Source organism: Erythrolamprus reginae, chromosome 1 (genome assembly GCF_031021105.1).
Source record: "Erythrolamprus reginae isolate rEryReg1 chromosome 1, rEryReg1.hap1, whole genome shotgun sequence".
NCBI classification, from domain to species: Eukaryota; Metazoa; Chordata; class Lepidosauria; order Squamata; family Dipsadidae; genus Erythrolamprus; species Erythrolamprus reginae.
In genome coordinates, this window is record NC_091950.1 from 412,747,193 (window position 1) to 412,770,141 (window position 22,949).

The following is a 22,949-nucleotide window of genomic DNA, read 5'->3' on the forward strand; positions in this document are numbered from 1 at the left end:
TTACTTACTTACTTACTTACTTACTTACTTATTTATTGGATTTGTATGCCGCCCCTCTCCGCAGACTCGGGGTGGCTAACAACAGCAATAAAACATTATATAACAAAATCCAATACTAAAAACAGTTAAAAACCCATTATATAAAAACCAATCATACATATAGACATACCATGCATAAATTGTAAAGGCCTAGGGGGAAGTGTATCTCAGTTCCCCCATGCCTAGCGGCAGAGGTGGGTTTTAAGCAGCTTTCGAAAGGCAAGGAGGGTGGGGGCAATTCTAATCTCTGGGGGGAGTTGGTTCCAGATTGCCGGGGCCACCACAGAGAAGGCTCTTCCTCTGTGTCCCGCCAAGCAACATTGTTTGGTTGACGGGACCCGGAGAAGACCCACTCTGTGGGACCTAACTGGTCGCTGGGAAATGCAATTCTCCAGCATCTATAATTTAAACGGGGGGGGGGATGATTAACTGGATGGTGGCAATATAAATTAACTCATCCATACAGAAAAAAGATGGGAGCCTCCAATGGGCTTAAAAAAGAGCGGTGGTTAGGCTTGTGTGTCTTGTGAACTCAGCACATATTGGGTGAATTCAGTTAACCACAGTTTAAAGTCAGACAAGGATTATTGTGCTTTGTCAAAACAGTCAAGATAATAAGATCAGCCCGCACAATTATTATAATTCACTCTCACCGTTGTAAGGTCGCTTCAAACAGGGGCAGTTTAGCGATGAGTAAATAGCTCCCGTTCCCAGGAAAGTGAAGTAAATTATGGGTAAATTTCATTTCATTTTTTCTTTCATTTTATTTATTACACTGGTCAACACACACACACAAAAATCATCCGCAAAGGCAATATGTCTATTTTATGGAGCTGGATGTGCTGATTCCAAAAATATGCTTAGTTTTGCTCTATCGCACAAAGTTTCTGATATAGAACCATTTTTGTTGTAACGTTATTTCTACATTTTCAATGTACATGGTAATTACTGTTTTCTTAATTCCGCCAGTATATTCCTTTTATAATAATGATGCTGCTCTGTGGGAAATCAGAACAAAAAAAAAAATATTCAGAAAAGTACAAGGTCAACTGCAATGATTACAAATCAATTTTTTTTTGAAGGATAAAACCCAAGAAGGCTTCCATCGGCCTCCTTTTTTTCCCTTCCCACATCACCTCCACAAAGTGGCAAGAAACCACTAGACTAGAAAGCCTAGACCTAAGACGCCTTAAACAAGATCGAAGTATTGCCCACAAGATCATACGCTGCAACGTCCTGCCTGTCGGCGACTACTTCAGCTTCAACCACAACAACACAAGAGCACACAACAGATTTAAACTTAATATTAACCGCTCCAAACTTGACTGTAAAAAATACGACTTCAGTAACCGAGTTGTCGAAGTGTGGAACTCATTACCGGATTCCATAGTGTCATTCCCAAACCCCCAACACTTTACCCTTAGATTATCCACGGTTGACCTATCCAGATTCCTAAGAGGTCAGTAAGGGGCGAGTACAAGTGCACTAGAGTGCCTTCCGTCCCCTGTCCTATTGCTCTCCTATATCTCCTATACCTTTCTTCTATTCCTATATCTCTTCTTCTATTCTTTCATTGATATGTTCTATTACTATATCTTCTTTTCTATTCTTTCATAGATATATTTTACTATGAGTATCTCCTCTATAACCTTCATTATGTATTTTACTATGTGTATATATATATATATATATATATATATATATATATGCCCACTAAAACTCTCATTGTGTATTGGACAAAATAAATAAATAAATAAATATCTCTTTTGGGGTTATCTACTGAAGCCACCGTCTTCCAAATGGGTTTTTATTTGGGGTGGGGGCATATCTACTTAAGTAGCCACAGGACTCCACAATCTTAAGTTACTAGGTATCCCCTTTGCCCCCCACCCACCCACCCCCCTCTCTCTATAACCTCATTTTGGGAGACGGTTTGCTTTGCGGGAAAGTTCACACCAGCTGCCAAACATTTATTTATTTATTTATTTATTTATTGATTGATTGATTGATTGATTGATTGATTGAACAAACATTTGGCTGCCCTTCTCCAGAGACTCAGGGTGGCTTACAACATATATTTTTATTTATTTATTTATTTGCCAATTAAGTATAGGATAGTAGTTTATATAAACATAATATAGAAAGCAATGATAAAAAAGACAATAGGACAGGGATGGTAGGCACAATGGTGCGCTTATGCACGCCCCTTACAGGCCTCTTAGAAAAGGGGAGAGGTCGACTGTAGACAACCTAAGGTTGAAGATTTTGAAGTTTGGGGAAGAAACCACAGAGTCACGAAATGAATTCCAGGCGTTGGCGACTCTATTGCTGAAGTCGTATTTTCTGCAGTCTAGTTTGGAGCGGTTTAAATTTAATTTGAATCTATTACGTGCTCGTGTGTTTTATATGTTATGCAACATATAAAAGAAACAATACAATACAAAAGGGGCGTGCATAAGTGCTCCAGAGTGCCTTCCGTCTCCTGTCCTAATATTTCTCTCTTACTAGTATCATGTATATAAATACTGGATTGTTATATCTTTGCATACCATCTATCTGTACTTGACAAAACAAAATAAAAATAAAATTTTTAAATAGTGTTGAAGTCCAATTGTTAAAATTATGTGAAAAACCCCAAAGAAAAAAACCTTACAACTAAAATTCTTAAATTAGGCCCAGTATTAAACAACCGCGCCACCTGATTCATCCATCACACTCATACTGTCTGCAGGATCAGAATGACATACTCATCTTTTACACGTGTCTTAAAAAAACAAACCAATCTCCTCAGGGGAGGAAGCCGGAGGGGATCGGACACCCCCAACCCATGCAAAAAGAAAAAAAGAAAAAAAACCAAAACCCCCACCCACCCCCCAGGGCTACTCCCAACGAAATTAGCAATTATTGATGTAATTTCCATTTTATCTCTTATACCCAAATCTATGTTGAATTCACCCATGAGCAGACACTTCATTTTGTATTCTAAATAGGTTTTCTTTTTTTCAAGGAATGTGAGACCTTTCTACTAACAGTAATGGCACATTATCATCGTGTTGCTATTTGCAATTTGTTATACAGTACTATGAAATAATTTTTTAAAAAAACATACTTATGCCGGAGCTTGATCTCTCTGCTCCAGCCTCTTTTTACTCTTTGGTGGAAGTGTGATTGAATTGTATGCAAATGCACTGATGATCATGTTTAATGTTTTAGGATGTTTTTAGCTGTTTTAACTAACTTCGATTTCTCTTATTGTTCTGTATTATTAATATTGATTGTTTCCTCATTGTTTATTTGACCCTGATGACAATCATTAAGTATTTTTTACCTCATGATTCTTGACAAATGTATCTTGTCTTTTTATGTACACTGAGAGCAAAGGCACCAAAGACAAATTCCTTGTGTGTCCAATCACACTTGGCCAATAAAGAACTCTATTCTATTCTATTCTACTTACTCTACCCTGATGCTGTAAGCCGCCCTGAGTCTCAGGAGAAGGGCGGCCTAGAAATCAATCAATCAATCAATCAATCAATCAATCTAATAGATAAATAGATAGATAGATAGATAGATAGATAGATATAAAATAAAATAATAAAATAAAATAAAATAATAAAATAAATAAAATAAAATATAAAATAAATAAAATAAAATAAAATAGAAGCATGCCCGAAGGTAGCCAGCAATTGCAAAGCCCCGAAGACCCTCCAGGGGGAAGCAACGAACCAGAAGGGGGGGGGATAGCCAGACGCTTCTGTTTTCCCGCCCTTGATGCTCGTGGGAATCTTTGCAAAGCGAGACTCTCTCGCCGAGGGGCTTCGCGGGAGGGTGGGTGGCTAGGTGGGTAGGGCGGGCGGCGGGCTCTTTCGTTACCTCCAGGGTGCGGATCTCCTGCTGCGTGAGGTCGTTAGACGCGGCGCACTTGGTGCGGAGCCCCTGCAAGCTGGAGAGCGAAATGTCGATCAGGTCCTGGAGCTGCCCGCATTGCTGAAGAGCGTAGCCGGCTCGGCCCAGGCCGGCTGGCCGAGATCGGCGGCAACCACCGCCGCCGCCTCCTCCTCTTCCTCCTCCAGCCGCTGCTGCCCCGCCGCCTGCCTTTCTCTCGACCATCTTCGGGGGCCCTCCACGCGCGACCGTGGCTCTATCCATGTCTCGGCATCAGGGCTGCTGCTGCTGCTGCTGCGAGAGGGCTGCCCTGCGCCGGAGCGAGCGAGGGGGGGGGGAGAGAGGGCGGGCGGGAGGGGAGGGAGGGAGAGGAAGGGCTCCGGCCCGGCTGCCCCTTCGAGTCCGAGGGAAAAGAAATCGGGCGGGCGACAGCTTTTGCAGCAGCGCCGTCGCCTCCTCTTCCTCCGCCTTTATGGCAATCGGCCGCTTTGTCAGTGCCCGGTGGAAGATGCCCCTTCGAGTGGATCGGGGCATCCGCGGGCAAAGGGACTACGGAGGGCACCGCTTGCGCATCGCCCCCGCGTCTTCCGCGCAAGGAAAGGAAAAAGGGATTTATTTTAAGGGGGTTTTTTCTAAGAACAGCCAAAAAATTTTTTAAAAAAATATATTATTCAGCTGCTGCTGCTGCCGTCGCTGCTGGAAACTCGCCCCGTCTGGCTTTCTCTTCTTTTTTAATTATTTAAATAAATATATAAATAAATCCCTCTATCAGCTGGCGCAGGTCAAAGCCGAATGGAACGCTGGGGGTTGTAGTTTTAATAGAAGGGGAGGAAGAGCTAGGCCCCGCCTCTCTCACACACACAAACACACACTCTCAAACACAAACTCACTCTCTCAGCCTCCTTCCCCGCCTGCTGTGGGAAGTCTGCAAACCAAAATAAGCCCTCAGCTTAGGCCTGCCTGCCCGGGCGAGACATACACATACTAACTAATAAAGGCCCGTTAGATTGGCTAGGCCCCAGCAGGGGTAGGCAAGGTTGGCTCTTTTAAAGACTTGTGGACTTCAACTCCCAGAATTCCTGACCCCGATCATGCTAGCTCAGGAATTCTGGGAGTTGAAGTCCACAAGTCATAGAAGACTTGCTTACCCCTGGCCTAGGTGAAGGGGGTGACAACCGAAGTGGGGGGTTTGGTTAGGAAGAAAAAGTGAGGTGGTAAATTGGATCAGATGGGGGGGTTGAGAGTTGGAGGGAGGAGTATTTGCCCCTCCCACCAGTCCCGGAAGCTCCTTTTAGTGGGCCCTCCACCTTGCCAGCTTAGCCTTAATAATAATAATAATTTATTAGATTTGTATGCCGCCCCTCTCCAAAGACTCGGGGGGGGGGGGCTCACAACAAGCCTTACTTTACACCAGTGTTTCCCAACCTTTTTTTGGCCATGCCCCACCTAAGCATCTCTAAAATCCTGAGGTCTCCCCACACACACACACATATAATTCTTATTATTCAAAAAGTGAACTACTCACACGGAGGAAACCTAAAAGGCCATTAACTAGGTTTAAACAAGGGTCCAATTACCCCGTTAAAAATGAATTTGCCCCCTTGTGAGGCATAGGCCCTCCATTTGGAACCAGGGCCTTACACAATTGTGTGCTGTGGTAGGAGAGAATTAAATTGTGTACGGCGCTTAGTTGTAAGCACGGAGGTAAATTCATGGGACTAATACAGGGTGTGTGACCAACTTTGGCAACTTTAAGCCCTGTGGAACTTCACTTCCCAGAATTCTCAAGACAGCCTGGCTAGCTGGAGAATTCTGGGAATTGAAGTCCTTTACAAGTTACCAAGATTGGACATCTGTAAATGAACATAAACCCGGTGTAAATTTTAAACTTTTCCTGTGCTGCAAAACTGGTTGACTTCAGCCCACCAGCTTTAGAATAGAATAGAGCTGGAAGGGACCTTGGAGGTCTTCTAGTCCAGCCCCCTACTGAAGTAGGAGAAGCTATACCAATTCTAAGTGCGGTTCCTCAATTCATTTAGTTGAATCATAAACTTGGATGTCTAGCTTGGCTCCTTCGTTTATGGTTCATTGTCTAGTACAGGGGTAGGCAAAGTTGGCTCTTCTATGACTTGTGGACTTCAACTCCCAGAATTCCTGAGCCAATCATGCTGGCTCAGGAATTCTGGGAGTTGAAGTCCACATGTCATAGAAGAGCCAACTTTGCCTACCCCTGGTCTAGTGCAATTTCTGTCACCGTGGTCCATTCAACAAACCCTGGTTTATTTAACCATGGGTCAATTTGTTTTTTTATCCATAGCCAAGTTTTGTTCCTGAAGATCAAAGCAGCTTGCAAAGGAAAGCTGCTTTCATTTTATTATTATTATTTTTTTTTATTTATTTATTTATTTATTTATTTATTTATTTATTTATTTATTTATTTATTTATTTATTTATTTATTAGATTTGTATGCCGCCCCTCTCCGTAGACTCGGGGCGGCTTACAGCAATGATAAAAACAATATATAATGACAAATCTAATAGTTAGAATATAAAATAACAATAATACATTTAAAAAGTCTGAAAAACAAGAAACCCCAATATATAAAAAACATACATACAGTCATATCATACACAGAAAACTACATAGGCAGGGGGAGATGTTTCAGTTCCCCCACGCTTGACGACAGAGGTGGGTTTTAATGAGTTTACAAAAGGCAAGAAGTGTGGGGGCAGTTCTAATCTCTGGAGGGAGCTGATTCCAGAGGGTTGGAGCCGCCACAGAGAAGGCTCTTCCTCTGGATCCTGCCAAACGACATTGTTTAGTTGACGGGACCCAGAGGAGACCAACTCTGTGTGACCTAAGCAGTCGCTGGGATTCGTGCGGCAGAAGACGGTCTCGTAGATACCCTGGTCTGGTAATGTGTTGTTGGAACAGTTTTGGGGGCCCACCCATGGCTTCCTCAACTGCTTTCTACTAAACCAGGGATAGGCAAAGTTGGCTCTTCTATGACATGTGGACTTCAACTCCCAGAATTCCTGAGCTAGCATGATTGGGTCAGGAATTCTGGGAGTTGAAGTCCACCAGTCATAGAAGAGCCAACTTTGCCTACTCCTGCTCTAAAACTGTAACTAGGCACATGGACTGAGTTTACACAACTCGGGCTAAGCTCAAAGGTGGTGACTCAGTGTGCGAGGGAAATATCGCTTGTATGATTGATTAATGCTTTGCGGTGTTATGCAAATCCAGGAAACAGACTTCTCGGAAGTTACGTCCGTTCTCGGTTTACGACCAAAATTGAGCCCATAAGTTATGTTGCTAAGAGAGACATTTGTTAAGTGTGTTTTGCCTCTTTTTATGGCCTTTCTTGCCACAGTTGTTAAATGAATCACTGGAGTTATAATAATGATAACAACAGAGTTGGAAGGGACCTTGGAGGTCTTCTAGTCCAACCCTTCTGCTTAGGCAGGAAATCCTACACACACTTCAGAAAAATAGTTATTGAACATCATCTTTAAAAAAACTTCCAGTGTTGGAACATTCACAACTTGTGGAGGCAAGCTGTTCCACTGATTACCGTATTTTTCTGAGTATAAGACACACCTTTTTCCTCCCTAACCTGTGCAGTTAGCCACCACAGAGAAGGCTCCTCCCTAGGGACCCACCAGCTGACATTGTTTGGCTGATGGGACCCAGAGAAGACCGACTCTGTGTGTTCTTATTGGTCGTTGGGAAGTATGCGGCAGAAGGCAGTCCTGAAGATAGTCTGGTCCTGAGATTTTTATTTTATTTTGTTTTGTCTTGTCTTGTCTTATTATTTTATTTTATTTATTTATTTATTTATTTATTTATTTATTTTGTCCAATACACAATGAGCGTTTTAGTGGGTATATATCTATATACACATAGTAAAATACATGATGAAGGTTATAGAGGAGATACTCATAGTAAAATATATCTAAGAAAGAATAGAAAAGAAGATATAGTAATAGAACATATCAATGAAAGAATAGAAGAAGAGATATAGGAATAGAAGAAAGCTATAGGAGATATAGGAGAGCAATAGGACAGGGGACGGAAGGCACTCGTGCACTTGTACTCGCTGTTGGGGGCAATATGTTAACTCTGTAAACCGCTTAGAGAGGGCTGTAAAGCATTGTGAAGCGGTATATAAGTCTAAATACCATTGCTATTGCTATGTTAATACTACTACTACTAATAATAATAATAATAAAACTAACAACAACAACAGAGTTGGAAGGGATCTTGGAGGTCTTCTAGTCCAGTGTTTTTCAACCAGTGTGCCGTGGCACACTAGTGTGCCGCGAGACATGGTCAGGTGTGCCGCGAAGCTCAGAGAGAGAAAGAAAACAAGAGAAAGAAAGAGAAAGGAAGAGCAAGAAAGAGAGAAAGAAAACAAGAGAGAGAGAAAGAAAGCAAGCAAGAAAGAGAGAAAGAGAACAAGAGAGAAAGAAAGCAAGAGAGAGAGCAAGAGAGAGAAAGAAAGAAAGAGAAAGAAAGAGAGAAAGACATAGAGGGAAGTAGGAAGGGAGAGAGAAAGAGCAAAAAAGAGGAAAGAAGGAAGAGAGAAAGAAAGAAGGATGGAGAGAGAGAAAAAAGGGAGAGAAAGAGGGAGAGAGAAATAGAGCGAAAGGGAGGAAGAGAGGGAGAGAGAATTTTTTTGTCCAACCTTTTTTTAGCCGGCCCCCACCCCAATGTGCCCCATGGTTTTGTAAATGTAAAAAATGTGCCGCGGCTCAAAAAAGGTTGAAAATCACTGTTCTAGTCCAACCCCCTGCCTAGGCAGGAAACCCTACACTTCTTCAGACGGATGGTTATCCACAGTAATGGGCAGCCAAAATTTTTACTGCCACACTCTGGGTGTGGCTTATTTTGTGGGTGTGGCTCAGTGATCATGTGACTGGCTTGCTGGCCATGTGACCAGGTAGGAGTGGCTTGAACAATCATCATTGTGCAAGTGAACTGTTAAGCCCTCAATTACAACCTCACCAGTGTCGCTCTCTAGGGCAGTGTTTCCCAACCTTGGCAACTTGAAGATACCTGGACTTCAACTCCCAGAATTCTCCAGCCAACAAATGCTGGCTCGGGAATTCTGGGAGTTGAAGTCCAGATATCTTCAAGTGGCCAAGGTTGGGAAACACTGCTCTAGGGTGACAATTTGCTTCGTGTTTCCCACGCTCTCCTTCCTGGGTCGCCCCCTGCCTCAGGATGGGAAGCTAGGCAAACGGGTGTCAATCAGCTGTTGAGAAAAGAGGGGGGAGGAAATGGGCCCCCTGCAACTGCTGCCGGTGCTGGTCTCCCTGCCGCTTTCCAAGGAGGTGGAGGATGGGAGGGGAGGATGGTCAGCTGGAGCTGGGCACACAACTTCATTTCTGCCGGTGGAACTGCGTTCCAGCCTGTCCTGCCTGCTGCCCATCCCTGGTTGTCCAACATCTGCTTTAAAACTTCCAGTGTTGGGGCATTCACAACGTCTGGAGGCAAATTGTTCCATTGATCAACCGTTTTGACTGTCAGGAAATTTCTCCTTAGTTCTCGGTTGCTTCTCTCCTTGATTAGTTTCCACCCATTGCTTCTTGTTCTACCCTCAGGTGCTTTGGAGAATAGGTTGACTCCTTCTTCTTTGTGGCAACCCCTGAGATACTGGAACACTGCTATCCTGTTTCCCCTGGTCCTTCTTTTCATTATTATTTTCATTATTCATGTTAGGCCAACCCACCTGCTGAGCCGCAAATAAGACTCCTAGGATTAGCGCAGCACTGATATTTGTTGGTCTGTTTAGTATCTAAAATTATTTGTGACCTGAAGAAGTGGGGGGGAGAGAGATGACGGCTGTGATTGTATAATTGAATTCCAGTCCCAAATATACATTGCACACCCCAATTCATATAAAGGGGGGGTGAGACTTAAATTGCACACTTGCACCCATTGTCTGGATTTTTGATCTCCTGTAGACCTCCCAACCCAGGAAAAAACCCATATAGACAAGAGGACAAGTCAGTTGTGTTTCACACTGAGCTGTACAGATTCTTCTATTGCCTTTTAGTTTATTTACCTGGAGCTGAAATCATAATATTTTTTAAAAACCAGTTATTAAATGTGATCTGTTTAAACACATGCAGCTGTAACGTCGTTTTGAGCAGCTGTAGAGCGCCCGGATTTCAAGAGCTGGGATGTGAATTGTTTTCAAAGAAAGATCAATGTCTCTCTTCTTAAATTTACAATTTCCTTTGAAAAACTGCCTCCCACGTGCTCACTTAAGGTACCTTTTCCTCTGCTCTGTGGCTGCCTCATATTACAATAGGCCTCGGTTGCCTGTCTGCCCTGCTGACTGCAATTATTTTAAGAAAGGGCTCTTATTTTTAGACCTTTTTAATAGCACTTCCTAATCAATGCCATTCATCTTGGCAATCGCATATTCGTCTGAAAGCAAATCCCACAGAACAGAGTGAAGCTGAATTCCCAGGAAGAATCTTGTGGGGGAAATACACTTTCTGGCCAGGTTCATTCAGCAAAGTGGCTTAATATTAGTTTGTTAAAGGTGGGAAGGATCACACTAAACCATGTACAGTGGTACCTCTACTTACAAACTTAATGCGTTCTTAAGGTTCTTAAGTAGAAAGGTTTGTAAGAAGAAGCAATTTTTCCCATAGGAATCAATATACAGTAAAAGCAAATAATGTGTGCGATTGGGGAAACCACAGGGAGGGTGGAGGCCCTGTTTCCTCCCAGGAGATTCCTGGAGAGGCCCCACGGAGGCTTCTCCCTGGCCTTTTCCGGCCCTGTTTCCTCCTAGGAGATTCCTAGAGAGGCCCCACGGAGGCTTCTCCCTGCCTTTTCTGGTTACAGTTTCAGACGCTTGGGTTTGTAAGTGGAAAATGGTTCTTGAGAAGAGGCAAAAAAATCTTGAACACCCGGTTCTTATCTAGTAAAATTCGTAAGTAGAGGCGTTCTTAGGTAGAGATACCACTGCATAATGGTCCTACAGGACCGTCTTCTGCCTCATGAATCCAAGCCACCAGCTACGTCCCACAGAATCGGCCTTCTCCAGGTCCCATCAGCCAGGCAATGGGGGTTTATATATTTTAGTTTTTTAATGTTAGATTTCTACTCGTTTTTGTATTTGTATTTATTCTGTTGTAAGCCACCCTGAGTCTGTTGAGAAGGGTGGCATAGAAATTGAAATAAGTAAGTAAATAAGTAAGTAAATAATAATAATAATAATAATAATAATAATAATAATAATAATAATTTTAAAATGCCACTTTACTGGGATCGGCAAACATATATATGGTATGCTTGTGTGTGTGTATGTTAGTATAGGGGTTTTTCTTAAATTTATAATATTTTAATGAATTGGATTATGTATTGATTGTCTTTTCACTTGTTGTGAGCCGCCCCGAGTTTTCGGAGAGGGGCGGCATACAAATCCAAATAATAAAAATAAATAAATAAATAATTTGCTGCTACATCACGCAGTCCTAGGTATGCTTGGGGATGAAATACGAAATCCAGCATAGTGATCTTGTTTGCTGTGTTATATTGACATAATAATAATAATAATAATAATAATAATAGTAGTAGTAATAATAATAATAGTAATAGTAATAGTAATAATTTATAATAAATCTGCCAGTCAGGGGTGGGCATGGTTGTTGAGATTGGCTATAACATTCTTTCAGATCTGAAATAGTTCTATCAAACAGTTAGGGAGGCATCAATGCCAGTCACTTCCAAATCTTATTTAGATGTTCTGGCTTCGAAATGTTTTGACCTCTTTTGTCTAGGCATTTGATTTTTGGTCAAAGAACATAAAAACCAAAGCCAAGTTAATAAAGACTAAAAGCAGTAAAGAAAGAAAAAAGGAAACGTGTAAAAATAAATAAAAAGAAGAAGCATCTGATTTCTCTTGCAGCAAATATAAGTGCTCACTCTTTTCTATTATCTACTTTTGTTTTTAATCATCAAACCACAATTCCTAACTGCATTTTCCCCTAATAGGTACGAAAAACCCTATAAGGGGTTTCCAATCAGTCATATAGGTCAACCTCGTTATTTATATTCTCTACAAATTACTTTAACCTTATAATAAAGTAACGTTAATATTCGTAACTTTGGTTTTTCACTCTAGTCTATTAGTGCTAACCTAAATTGTGTGTTAACATTATTCCTCCACTAAAGGGCACTAAGGAGGAGCTAATCTAAGACTTTTTCTCCAATTACATTTCTCCTTTAGATTTGAGTTTCTTTTATCTGATCAATGTCATAATGAGACACTTTTTTCCTGTTCTTCAAGGTTATGCACCAGGGATGGGTTTCTCCCGATTGTGACCGGGTTCACTTGAAGTGGTAGTGACCCACTGATGATGTCACGGTGACGTCACCAACATAGTTCAGTCGCTGCTGGTCCATGGGCACCGCCATCTCTGTGCATGCGGTCACCATCATGTTTTCAGCTTTTGTTTCTGGATTTTTAGCATTGGGCATGTGCGTGAAGCATGCGCACGTCCACAAGGTACACCCACGCAGCGCAGGAGGAAGCAAACCAGCAACAAGGTAGGTTAGAATCAGGCAGGGGTTGCTACATACCGCCACTACTAGTGCGATGCGCATGCAGCTTTGGGTTGCCAGTGTCATGTGCATGCATCCCAGCGAGATTTTGCTTCTGCGCATGGGCAGGAAGCAAAATCTCATGAGAGGATACATGCACGAGAGAGATTTTTGCAATTTTTTTTTGCTTCCGTGCATACGCAAAAGCCAAAAATTGCTGAAATCTCACCCATGTGCTCCCTTCCCAAGATTTTGCTGCATGTGCAGAAGCAAAATCTTGCTGGGATGCGCGCATGCACACACGAGCTGTGGAGCTGCACATGCAGCTCCATTTTCGCTACTGATGTGCAGTGTGGCTCGTACCGGGTAGAAACTTGATACTGGTTAGAATCCATCCCCGTTACACACATTACCAAACCAAACTTGTTAGATTCACAAAACATGCTAAACCATACACAAAGGGTCTGTTATAAGCTGTTAATGTTTCCAAATGTAAAATAATGCACTTGGGGAAAAAGAATCCTCAATCTGAGTATTGCATTGGCAGTTCTGTGTTAGCAAAAACTTCAGAAGAGAAGGATTTAGGGGTAGTGATTTCTGACAGTCTCAAAATGGGTGAGCAGTGTGGTCGGGCAGTAGGAAAAGCAAGTAGGATGCTTGGCTGCATAGCTAGAGGTATAACAAGCAGGAAGAGGGAGATTGTGATCCCCTTATATAGAGCGCTGGTGAGACCACATTTGGAATACTGTGTTCAGTTCTGGAGACCTCACCTATAAAAAGATATTGACAAAATTGAACGGGTCCAAAGACGGGCTACAAGAATGGTGGAAGGTCTTAAGCATAAAACGTATCAGGAAAGACTTCATGAACTCAATCTGTATAGTCTGGAGGGCAGAAGGAAAAGGGGGGACATGATCGAAACATTTAAATATGTTAAAGGGTTAAATAAGGTTCAGGAGGGAAGTGTTTTTAATAGGAAAGTGAACACAAGAACAAGGGGACACAATCTGAAGTTAGTTGGGGGAAAGATCAAAAGCAACGTGAGAAAATATTATTTGACTGAAAGAGTAGTAGATCCTTGGAACAAACTTCCAGCAGACGTGGTTGGTAAATCCACAGTAACTGAATTTAAACATGCCTGGGATAAACATACTGTATATCCATCCTAAGATAAAATACAGAAAATAGTATAAGGGCAGACTAGATGGACCTTGAGGTCTTTTTCTGCCGTCAGTCTTCTATGTTTCTATGTTTCTAAGCTCTGAGGCTGTCCTGGGTGCTCTATAACTCACTGTGCCAATGATTGCGAATTGTATAATTTGCAAATTTGATCCTTCCCATCATTTGCAAAAGATGCTGTAGGGCACCAGGCCATTTGTCCCTTCTTGACCTCATCATGCTCATATCAGCCAAGCGGAGGCCTTAAAAAAACGTAATTCTCGCTCATTTGCTTTACCCATCATGTTCCTTGGTTAAAATTTGTTGAATGAACTACAGTCAGGTGAATTCATATAACCAACCTAAAAAAAAAAAATCTTCTTAACCAAATCCTATGGCAGTGATTGCGAACCTGTGGCACGGATGCCACAGGTGGCACGCGGAGCCATATCTGCTGGCACGCGAGCCGTTGCCCTAGCTCAGCTCCTATGTACTTGTGTGTGCCAGACAGCTGATTTTTGGCTCACACAGAGGTTGTGGCCTGTGGGAGGGCATTTTTGGCTTCCAGAGAGCCAATTTACCCTCCTCCGGCTCCAGGGAAACCTTTGAAGCCTGGAGAGGGCGAAACACGAGCCTACTGGGCCCACCAGAAGTTGGGAAACAGGCCGTTTCCAGCCCTCAGAGGGCCTCCAGAGGGCGGGAGAAGCTGTTTTCATCCTCCCCAGGCATTGAATTATGGGTGGGGGCACTCGCACATGCGCAATAGCACACGCCTATGCTCTTTCAGCACCCGAGGAAAAATTGTTTCGCCATCACTGTCCTATGGGATCACCTTGGGCAAGTTGCTTGCAGGAGTTGGGGGTAGGTTGTGGGGTATTTTTTTCTGTGAATAACCAAGGGAAACCGTCCCTCTCCCATCTGTTTGGGACCGTTTGAATCTGCCACAAAGAACAGAAATTGGCAGAGACGGGAGCTTATTTTGCTCCTAGTCTGTTCTTGAAATCTGTCATTCAGGGAACATGTACAGTCTGTGCATCCTCTCCAGAGGGAAGGGAGGAAAAAAATGTGCTGTGTTAGGACAAAAATGGCTCTTTCGACGAGGCAAACATATGTGGGAAGCACTTTAAGTCTATTGTTCAAGAAGTTGGAATGGGAAGAAAACTTGGGTGGTCAGCAATATATAGTCCGTGTTACATAAAGATTTCTCCTGGTAAGATACTGCTTCAAAGGTTAATGGAATGGAATGGAATAGAATAGAATAGAATAGAATAGAATAGAATTCTTTATTGGCCAAGTGTGATTAGACACACAAGGAATTTGTCTTTGGTGCATATGCTCTCAGTGTACATAAAAAGACAAGATACATTCGTCAAGAATCATAAGGTACAACACTTTGTGATAGTCATAGGGTCTTTGTGATAGTCATCAGGAAACAATATTAATAAAAATCTTAAGGATACAAGCAACAAGTTACAGTCATACAGTCCTAAGTGGGAGGAGATGGGTGATAGGAATGCTGAGAAAAAATTAGTAGTAATAGTAGTGCAGACTTAGTAAATAGTTGGACAGTGTTGAGGGAATTATTTATTTAGCAGAGTGAGGGTGTTAGGGAAAAAATTGTTAGTACATGGTACTCACCAGTATTTGGAGTTGCCATGTATGTAAACTACCAATTGTAGTTTGTACCTATATAGATGCAATATGCCTTTAAGGACTTTGGTTGGTTCGCCGTAAGAGGGCGCCAGCCCTCTCTCCCGATGATGATGCTGGAGAGCTCATTCATTCTTTGCCAAATCTCATATGGGGGTGCACGTCGTGCATGTGCAGATACGTGCACATTGGCATTTCCGCTACTGGAACAGCATTCCCAATCATTTTGGGAGCCGCCCATTACTGCCATTTTATTTATTTTATTTTATTTTATTTTATTTTATTTTATTTTATTTTATTTTTATTTATTTTTTATTTATTTTATTTTATTTTATTTTATTATTTTATTATTTTATTTTTATTTATTTATTTATTTTATTTTATTTTATTTTATTTTATTTTATTTTATTATTTTATTTTATTTTATTTTATCTTATCTTATTTTATTTTATTGGATTTGTATCGTACCCCTCTCCTAGTACTCTGGGCGACTTACAACATGTAAAAACAATACAATTCTAAAACCCAATAATAACTAAAACAACCAATCTAAAACCCCAACTGCTGATGATACCATGATAAACTGTCCCTTGCTTAACTGTGGTTTGCTGAACAAAACACAATTGGCTCTTTGATTATTTGCCGTGCTGCATTTTCAGCCTCCAAAAGAGGTTACAGAAGCATGAAGGACTTCAGGGGCCACCGATGGGAATGGCAAGGCGTTCATGCTCCCACACGCTCTGTTCCGAGAGTCCAACCCAGGAAAATGTATCCAATTTCTTAGGCTTACCGGTCAGTCTTGCATATATGAAAACAATAGAGATGGGTGTGTTGGTCCACAAAGAAAACTTGGTTAATGATGTCTTTATTAGGGCTCCACATTCAAACAAATGCTTCAAAACCAACACAAGTTTCAGGTTTGGAAACCTTGGCATGAGGTGGAGAGAGAAGACCTCGCACAAAGAATGGTTTTAAGCCTGCCCTGTTATCAGCGTCCCCCGCTCAATTGGAGGAAACGAGATTTTTGAAGCCACTTCACCAATTTCTGGTTTTCTTCAGCCTTGCTGATAAGGAGAATGTCCTGGCCTCTTTGTGCTGTCTGGTTTACAAGCTGTGCATGTCTCTGCTGCCTGCAGAGTTGTCATCGCAGCAGATTGCTCCGTCTGGTGGGGTGTTTATTTGCAAAAAAAAAAAAAGGCTTTTACTGGATTTTAGGGAGAAATTGTGCTGCTTATTGTTCTGGGCTGCTTGAGTCATCTCCAAGCTAAGAAAAACTCAGGCCAGCGTTTTCAGTTTTCATTTCATTTTATTGGATTTGTATGCCGCCCTCTCCGTAGACTCGGGGCGGCTAACAACAGTGGTAAAAACAACATGCGACAATCCAATACTAAAGCAGCTAAAAACCTTTATTTTAAAACCAATCATACATACAAACGTATCATACATAAATTGTGGAAGCCTAGGGGGAAAGAATATCTCAATTCCCCCATGCCTGATCACAGAGGTGGGTTTTAAGAAGCTTACGAAAGGCAAGAAGGGTGGGGGTTATTCTAATCTCTGGGGGGAGTTGGTTCCAGAGGGTCGGGGCCACCACAGAGAAGGCTCTTCCCCTGGGTCCCGCCAAATGACATTGTTTAGTTGACGGGACCCGGAGAAGGCCCACTCTGTGGGACCTAATTGGTCGCTGGGATTCGTGCGGCAGAAGGCGGTCCCGGAGATAACCTGGCCCGGTGCCATGAAGGGCTTTATAGGTCATAACCAACACTTTGAATTGTGACCGGAAACTGATCGGCAACCAATGCAGACTGCAGAGTGTTGGTGTGACATGGGCATATTTAGGGAAGCCCATGATTGCTCTCGCAGCTGCATTCTGCACGATCTGAAGTTTCCGAACATTTTTCAAAGGTAGCCCCATGTAGAGAGCATTACAGTAGTCGAGCCTCGAGGTGATGACGGCATGAGTGACTGTGAGCAGTGACTCCCGATCCAGATAGGGCCGCAACTGGTGCACCAGGTGAACCTGGGCAAACGCCCCCCTCCCCACAGCTGAAAGATGTTTCTCTAATGTGAGCTGTGGATCGAGGAGGACGCCCAAGTTGCGGACCCTCTCTGAGGGGGTTAGTGATTCCCCCCCCCCAGGGTAATGGATGGACAGATGGAATTTTCCTTGGGAGGCAAAACCCACAGCCACTCCGTCTTATCAGGGTTGAGTTTGAGCGTGTTTTTTTTAACCCTCCAAATACATTAAGATGTAGGCAGTCCTGGGCTCCTACCCCCACATGGGGGGACACAGTCCAACCAGTGGAAATGGCCTGGGAACAGCACGACCAATTGATTTTAGCCCGGGAACGGCACCACGAGGAGATTCCCAGCAAAAATCGCTGTTTTTTTGTTTCTGCACATGTGTGGAAGCAAAAATACCGGCGAAAATAGCCAAAATCTCGTGAGATTTGGCCCGTTGCGCATGCCACATGCACGAATCCCAGCGACCGGTTAGGTCCCACAGAGTTGGCCTTCTCCGGGTCCTGTTGACTAAACAATGTCGTCTGGTGGGACCCAGGGGAAGAGCCTTCTCTGTGATGGCTCCGACCCTCTGGAACCAGCTCCCCCCAGAAATCAGGATTGCCCCCACCCTCCTTGCCTTTCGTAAACTCCTTAAAACCCACCTCTGCCGTCAGGCATGGGGGAATTGAAACATCTCCCCCTTGCCCATGTAGTTTTTGTATATGATTCGATTGTGTGTGTGTTTTTATATACAGTATTGGGGTTTCTTTTTTGGACTTTTAATCTAAAACTATAACCTAGATTTTTAAATACTGTATTAGATTTGTTACTATGTATTGTTCTTCACCATTGTTGTGAGCCGCCCCGAGTCTGCGGAGAGGCATATAAATCCAATAAATCTAATCTAATCTAATCTAAGCTAAATCTCATGCGCTGTCTGTGCATGCATGTGTTAGGAGCATGCATACCAATGCTGGCTGCAGAGGATCATCCGGTTAGTGCGGGAAGTGGCTGCCCAATACTGGATGTCGGCATTTGCTTGCTGGCGAGTTGTGCTGTTTTCTACCCATCCTTGAGTTGGCACAAAAATATAAAATGTGCAATCTTCATCAGGGGTGGGATTCAAATAAATTGACAACCTGTTCTGTGCCTTAATGACCAGGTGGGTGGGTGTGGCCAGGGTGGGTGACAGGCAGCACTTGGCCTCCTACACACACACACGGGAGCAAAAATGGGCCGCAGGGGGCACCTGCCACTATGCCCCATTTTGGGCCTAGTGGGCCTTCCTGCAGCCTCCTTGGTAGTATAAATGCCAGTTAGGATGTCCAAAACCTCCTCTTGATCTAGCATCAATTTTAAACTAATCCTTTTATTTAAAAAAAAAAATAGAATTATTTTATTGGAATAGAATTATTTTATTGGAATAGAATTATTTTATTGGCCCAAATGTGATTGGACACACAAGGAATTTGTCTTTGGTGCAGATGCTCTCAGTGTACATTACAGTGTATATCTTTTCTTTTATTCCTATGTATATTTTCTTCTATTCCTATATATCAACACCCTAGAAAATGTCCAAAGATATTTCACCAGAAGAGCCCTTCACTCCTTCACTCGAAACAGAATGCCCTACGTAAGCAGACTATCAATCCTAGGTCTTGAAAGCTTAGAACTACGATGCCTAAAACACGATCTAAGTATTGCCCACAAAACCATATGCTGCAACGTCCTGCCTGTCAATGACTACTTCAGCTTCAACTGCAACAACACAAGAGCACGCAACAAATTCAAACTTAATATTAATCGCTCCAAGCTTGACTGTAAAAAATATGACTTTAGCAATCGAGTTGTCGAAGCGTGGAACTCATTACTGGACTCAGTAGTGTCAACCCCTAACCCCCAACATTTCTCCCTTAGACTATCCACGATTGACCTCTCCAGGTTCCTAAGAGGTCAGTAAGGGGCGTACATAAGTGCACTAGCCTGCCTTTCGTCCCCTGTCCAATTGTCTCTCCTTATCTCATATCTCATATATCTTTTCTTCCTTTCATATATCTTCTCCTCTACTTTTATATCTTTTCTTTATATATAATACCTCATGTCTATCCTCTTCAATATGTATTGTGTATTGGACAAAATAAATAAATAAATATATTTTCTTCTATTCTTTCATTTATATATTTTATTCCTATATCTTCTGTTCTTTCTTTGATATATTTTACTACAAGTATATCCTCTATAACCTTCATTGTGTATTGGACAAAATAAATAAATAAATAAATGAACCTAGTTGTTATCTTATTCAAGTCATTTTTAAAAGTCTTGTTCAATTTAATTGGTATCGTTGAAAATAGAAAGAGTAATTATGGCAAAACGTTCATCAACCCTCTGGCACGCATGCAGCCCTCCTTTGCTTCATCTCTGGGTTACATTGTTCATTCATAATAAAGTGATTGAATTTTATTTTTTACATTTGCATCGCTTGCCGATATTGTTAACATATAATTTTTAACCTTCTCCCACCGCCTCATTGTTGCTGCTAATTTCTCTTCATTATAATTATGTAATCTGATTTCCATAATTTCATAGTGAATGTGGTCCACCGTGTACCTGCACCAATTTTTTATCATCCATTTATTATCGTCTTTCCACCCAAGCACTGTGGTTGCCTGGGCGCTTTCTATCGCTGCAGTTTTAATTTCTTCATATCCTTTTACCTCACTATTTTTTATCAATAATGCTGCTTCCTTGGTTATTTTCCAATTACCATTCGTAATTTTATTCACTTCCATTTGAATTTGCTTCCAAAATTTTTGAACTTTGTTACATTCCCAAAACATATGCATAAATACTCCTTTTTCCTTACAACCATGCCAACAATTTCCTTTCCTTGTTGTTTGAAAGCGTGCTAATTGTTCTGGTGTATAATACCATTTATGTAGTATTTTTCTTCTCATCTCTCTTATTCTTGTGTTTTTAATTCTTTTAATATTTGTGCCGCCAACATGAGTGACATCGAGCTGCCCATGCGCGTTCTGGCCACATACACATATAAAAGAACATTAGAAAAACATCCTCAGTCCCAAATTTAAAATTAATCTAAATAATCTAAAACCCCAAATTCTTAAAACCAATCACTCTCATTCAGACAGTCAGACATACATTCCATTCATCCACATGGTCACTAAGCAGATGATTGTAAGTCGAGGATTACCATGCTGGTCATTTTTTTTTCCCATGGGAAAATGGAAAGTAGGGCAGAAACTTTATGCCAGGGCCATATTCAAACCAACAAAAGAGTCCACTCGATACAGCTTGTTTCTGCTCCCAACCCAACCATCGGTTTCACAGAGGCGGAGAAGGAAGACATTAAGCCATTGTTTCCAAACATAATAGCTACTTTGGGAGAAAGTTGAAAAAGTGCATTTTATTTTCCCTCTCTGCGGACTAGGCAGCCTGAACCTCACGCCTAGGGTTGCCTTTCTGATGTCATTTCTTGGCACCAGACCAGGAGCCTCAGCCAGCTTCGGCTGTTTGCCAGGTCTGAGTGGCTGAAGAGACGTTCCTTTGAGTCGGTCACTAGTTAGGCAAGATCTGTGGCATGCAGGCCCCCTCTATCTATCTATCTATCTATCTATCTATCTATCTATCTATCTATCTATCTATCTATCTATCATCTATCTATCTATCCATCCTATCTATCTATCTATCTATCTATCTATCTATCTATCTATCTATCTATCTATCTATCTATCATCTATCTATCTATCTATCTATCTAATCTATCTGTCTATCTATCTATCTATCTATCTATCTATCATCTATCTATCATCTATCTATCTATCTATCATCTATCTATCTATCATCTATCTATCTATCTATCTATATTTGTCGAGCAATTATAGGATGCTAATTTGTATAAACATAACATTAGAAATATAGAAACATAGAAGACTGACGGCAGAAAAAGACCTCATGGTCCATCTAGTCTGCCCTTATACTATTTCCTGTATTTTATCTTACAATGGATATATGTTTATCCCAGGCATGTTTAAATTCGGTTACTGTGGATTTACCAACCACGTCTGCTGGAAGTTTGTTCCAAGGATCTACTACTCTTTCAGTAAAATAATATTTTCTCATGTTGCTTTTGATCTTTCCCCCAACTAACTTCAGATTGTGTCCCCTTGTTCTTGTGTTCACTTTCCTATTAAAAACACTTCCCTCCTGAACCCTATTTAACCCTTTAACATATTTAAATGTTTCGATCATGTCCCCCCTTTTCCTTCTGTTCTCCAGACTATACAGATGGAGTTCATTAAGTCTTTCCTGATGCGTTTTATACTTAAGACCTTCCACCATTCTTGTAGCCGGTCTTTGGACCCATTCAATTTTGTCAATATCTTTTTGTAGATGAGGTCTCCAGAACTGAACACAGTACTCCAAATGTGGTCTCACCAGCGCTCTATATAAGGGGATCACAATCTCCCTCTTCCTGCTTGTTATACCTCTAGCTATGCAGCCAAGCATCCTACTTGCTTTTCCTACTGCCCGACCACACTGCTCACCCATTTTGAGACTGTCAGAAATCACTACCCCTAAATCCTTCTCTTCTGAAGTTTTTGCTAACACAGAACTGCCATGCAATACTCATATTGAGGATTCCTTTTCCCCAAGTGCATTATTTTACATTTGGAAACATTAAACTGCAGTTTCCATTGCTTTGATCATTTATCTAGTAAAGCTAAATCATTTACCATATTACAGACCCCTCCAGGAATATCAACCCTATTGCACACTTTAGAGTCATTGGCAAATAGGCAAACCTTCCCTACCAAACCTTCCCTATGTCACTCAGAAACATATTAAAAAGAGTAGGACCCAGAAAAGTAATGATAAGAAATAATGATAAAAGACAACAGGACAGGGATGGTAGGCACAATGGTGAGTTTATGCATGCCCCTTACGGATCTTATAGAAAAGGGGAGAGGTCAACTATAGACAATCTAAGGGCTAAAGGTTTTGGGGTGAGGAGTAGAAACCACAGAGTCAGGTAGTGCATTCCAGGCTTTGATTACTCTATTGCTATTACTCTACTCGTATTTTTTGCAGTCTAGTTTAGAGCGATTGACATTTAGTTTAAATCAATTACGTGCTCCTGTGTTGTTGCGGTTGAAGGTGAAGTAGTCACTAATAGGTAGGACATTTTGGTATACGATTTTATGAACTATAGTTAAGTCAGAACGGAGACGACGGAGTTGTAAGTTGTCTAATTGAAGTATTTCAAGTCTGACAGAGTAAGGTATTTTGTTGCGGGGAGAGGAGTGAAAGACTCTTTTTGTGAAATATTTCTGGACTCTCTCAAATGTGTTGATGTCGGATATGCAATCTTGTAGTCCTAGTGGACAATCGCTTAAATATTAGCTAACAATGGGCTGCAGCTGCCAAAAAAGCCAACACAGTTCTAGGCTGCATTAACAGAGGGATAGAATCAAGATAATGTGAAGTGTTATTATCACTTGGTAAGGCCACCCTTGGAATACTGCATCCAGCTTTGAGATGTTGAGATTCTAGAATGCAGAGAAGAGCAACAAAGATGATTAGAGGACTGGAGGCTAAAATAGATGAAGAACCTTTGCAGGAATTA

General features: G+C 41.7%; 1 protein-coding gene across 1 annotated transcript in view; it reads right to left on the reverse strand.

The window, feature by feature from the left end:
• The window catches only part of KSR1 (kinase suppressor of ras 1), a 234,103-nt gene extending 229,480 nt beyond the window's left edge, over nt 1-4,623 (reverse strand). The window contains exon 1 of the mRNA XM_070735303.1: nt 3,913-4,623. Coding sequence (XP_070591404.1) covers nt 3,913-4,188 — 276 coding nt within the window. The 5' untranslated portion in view covers nt 4,189-4,623. The remainder of the gene's footprint in view (nt 1-3,912) is intronic.
• Nucleotides 4,624-22,949: the final 18,326 nt, after the last annotated feature.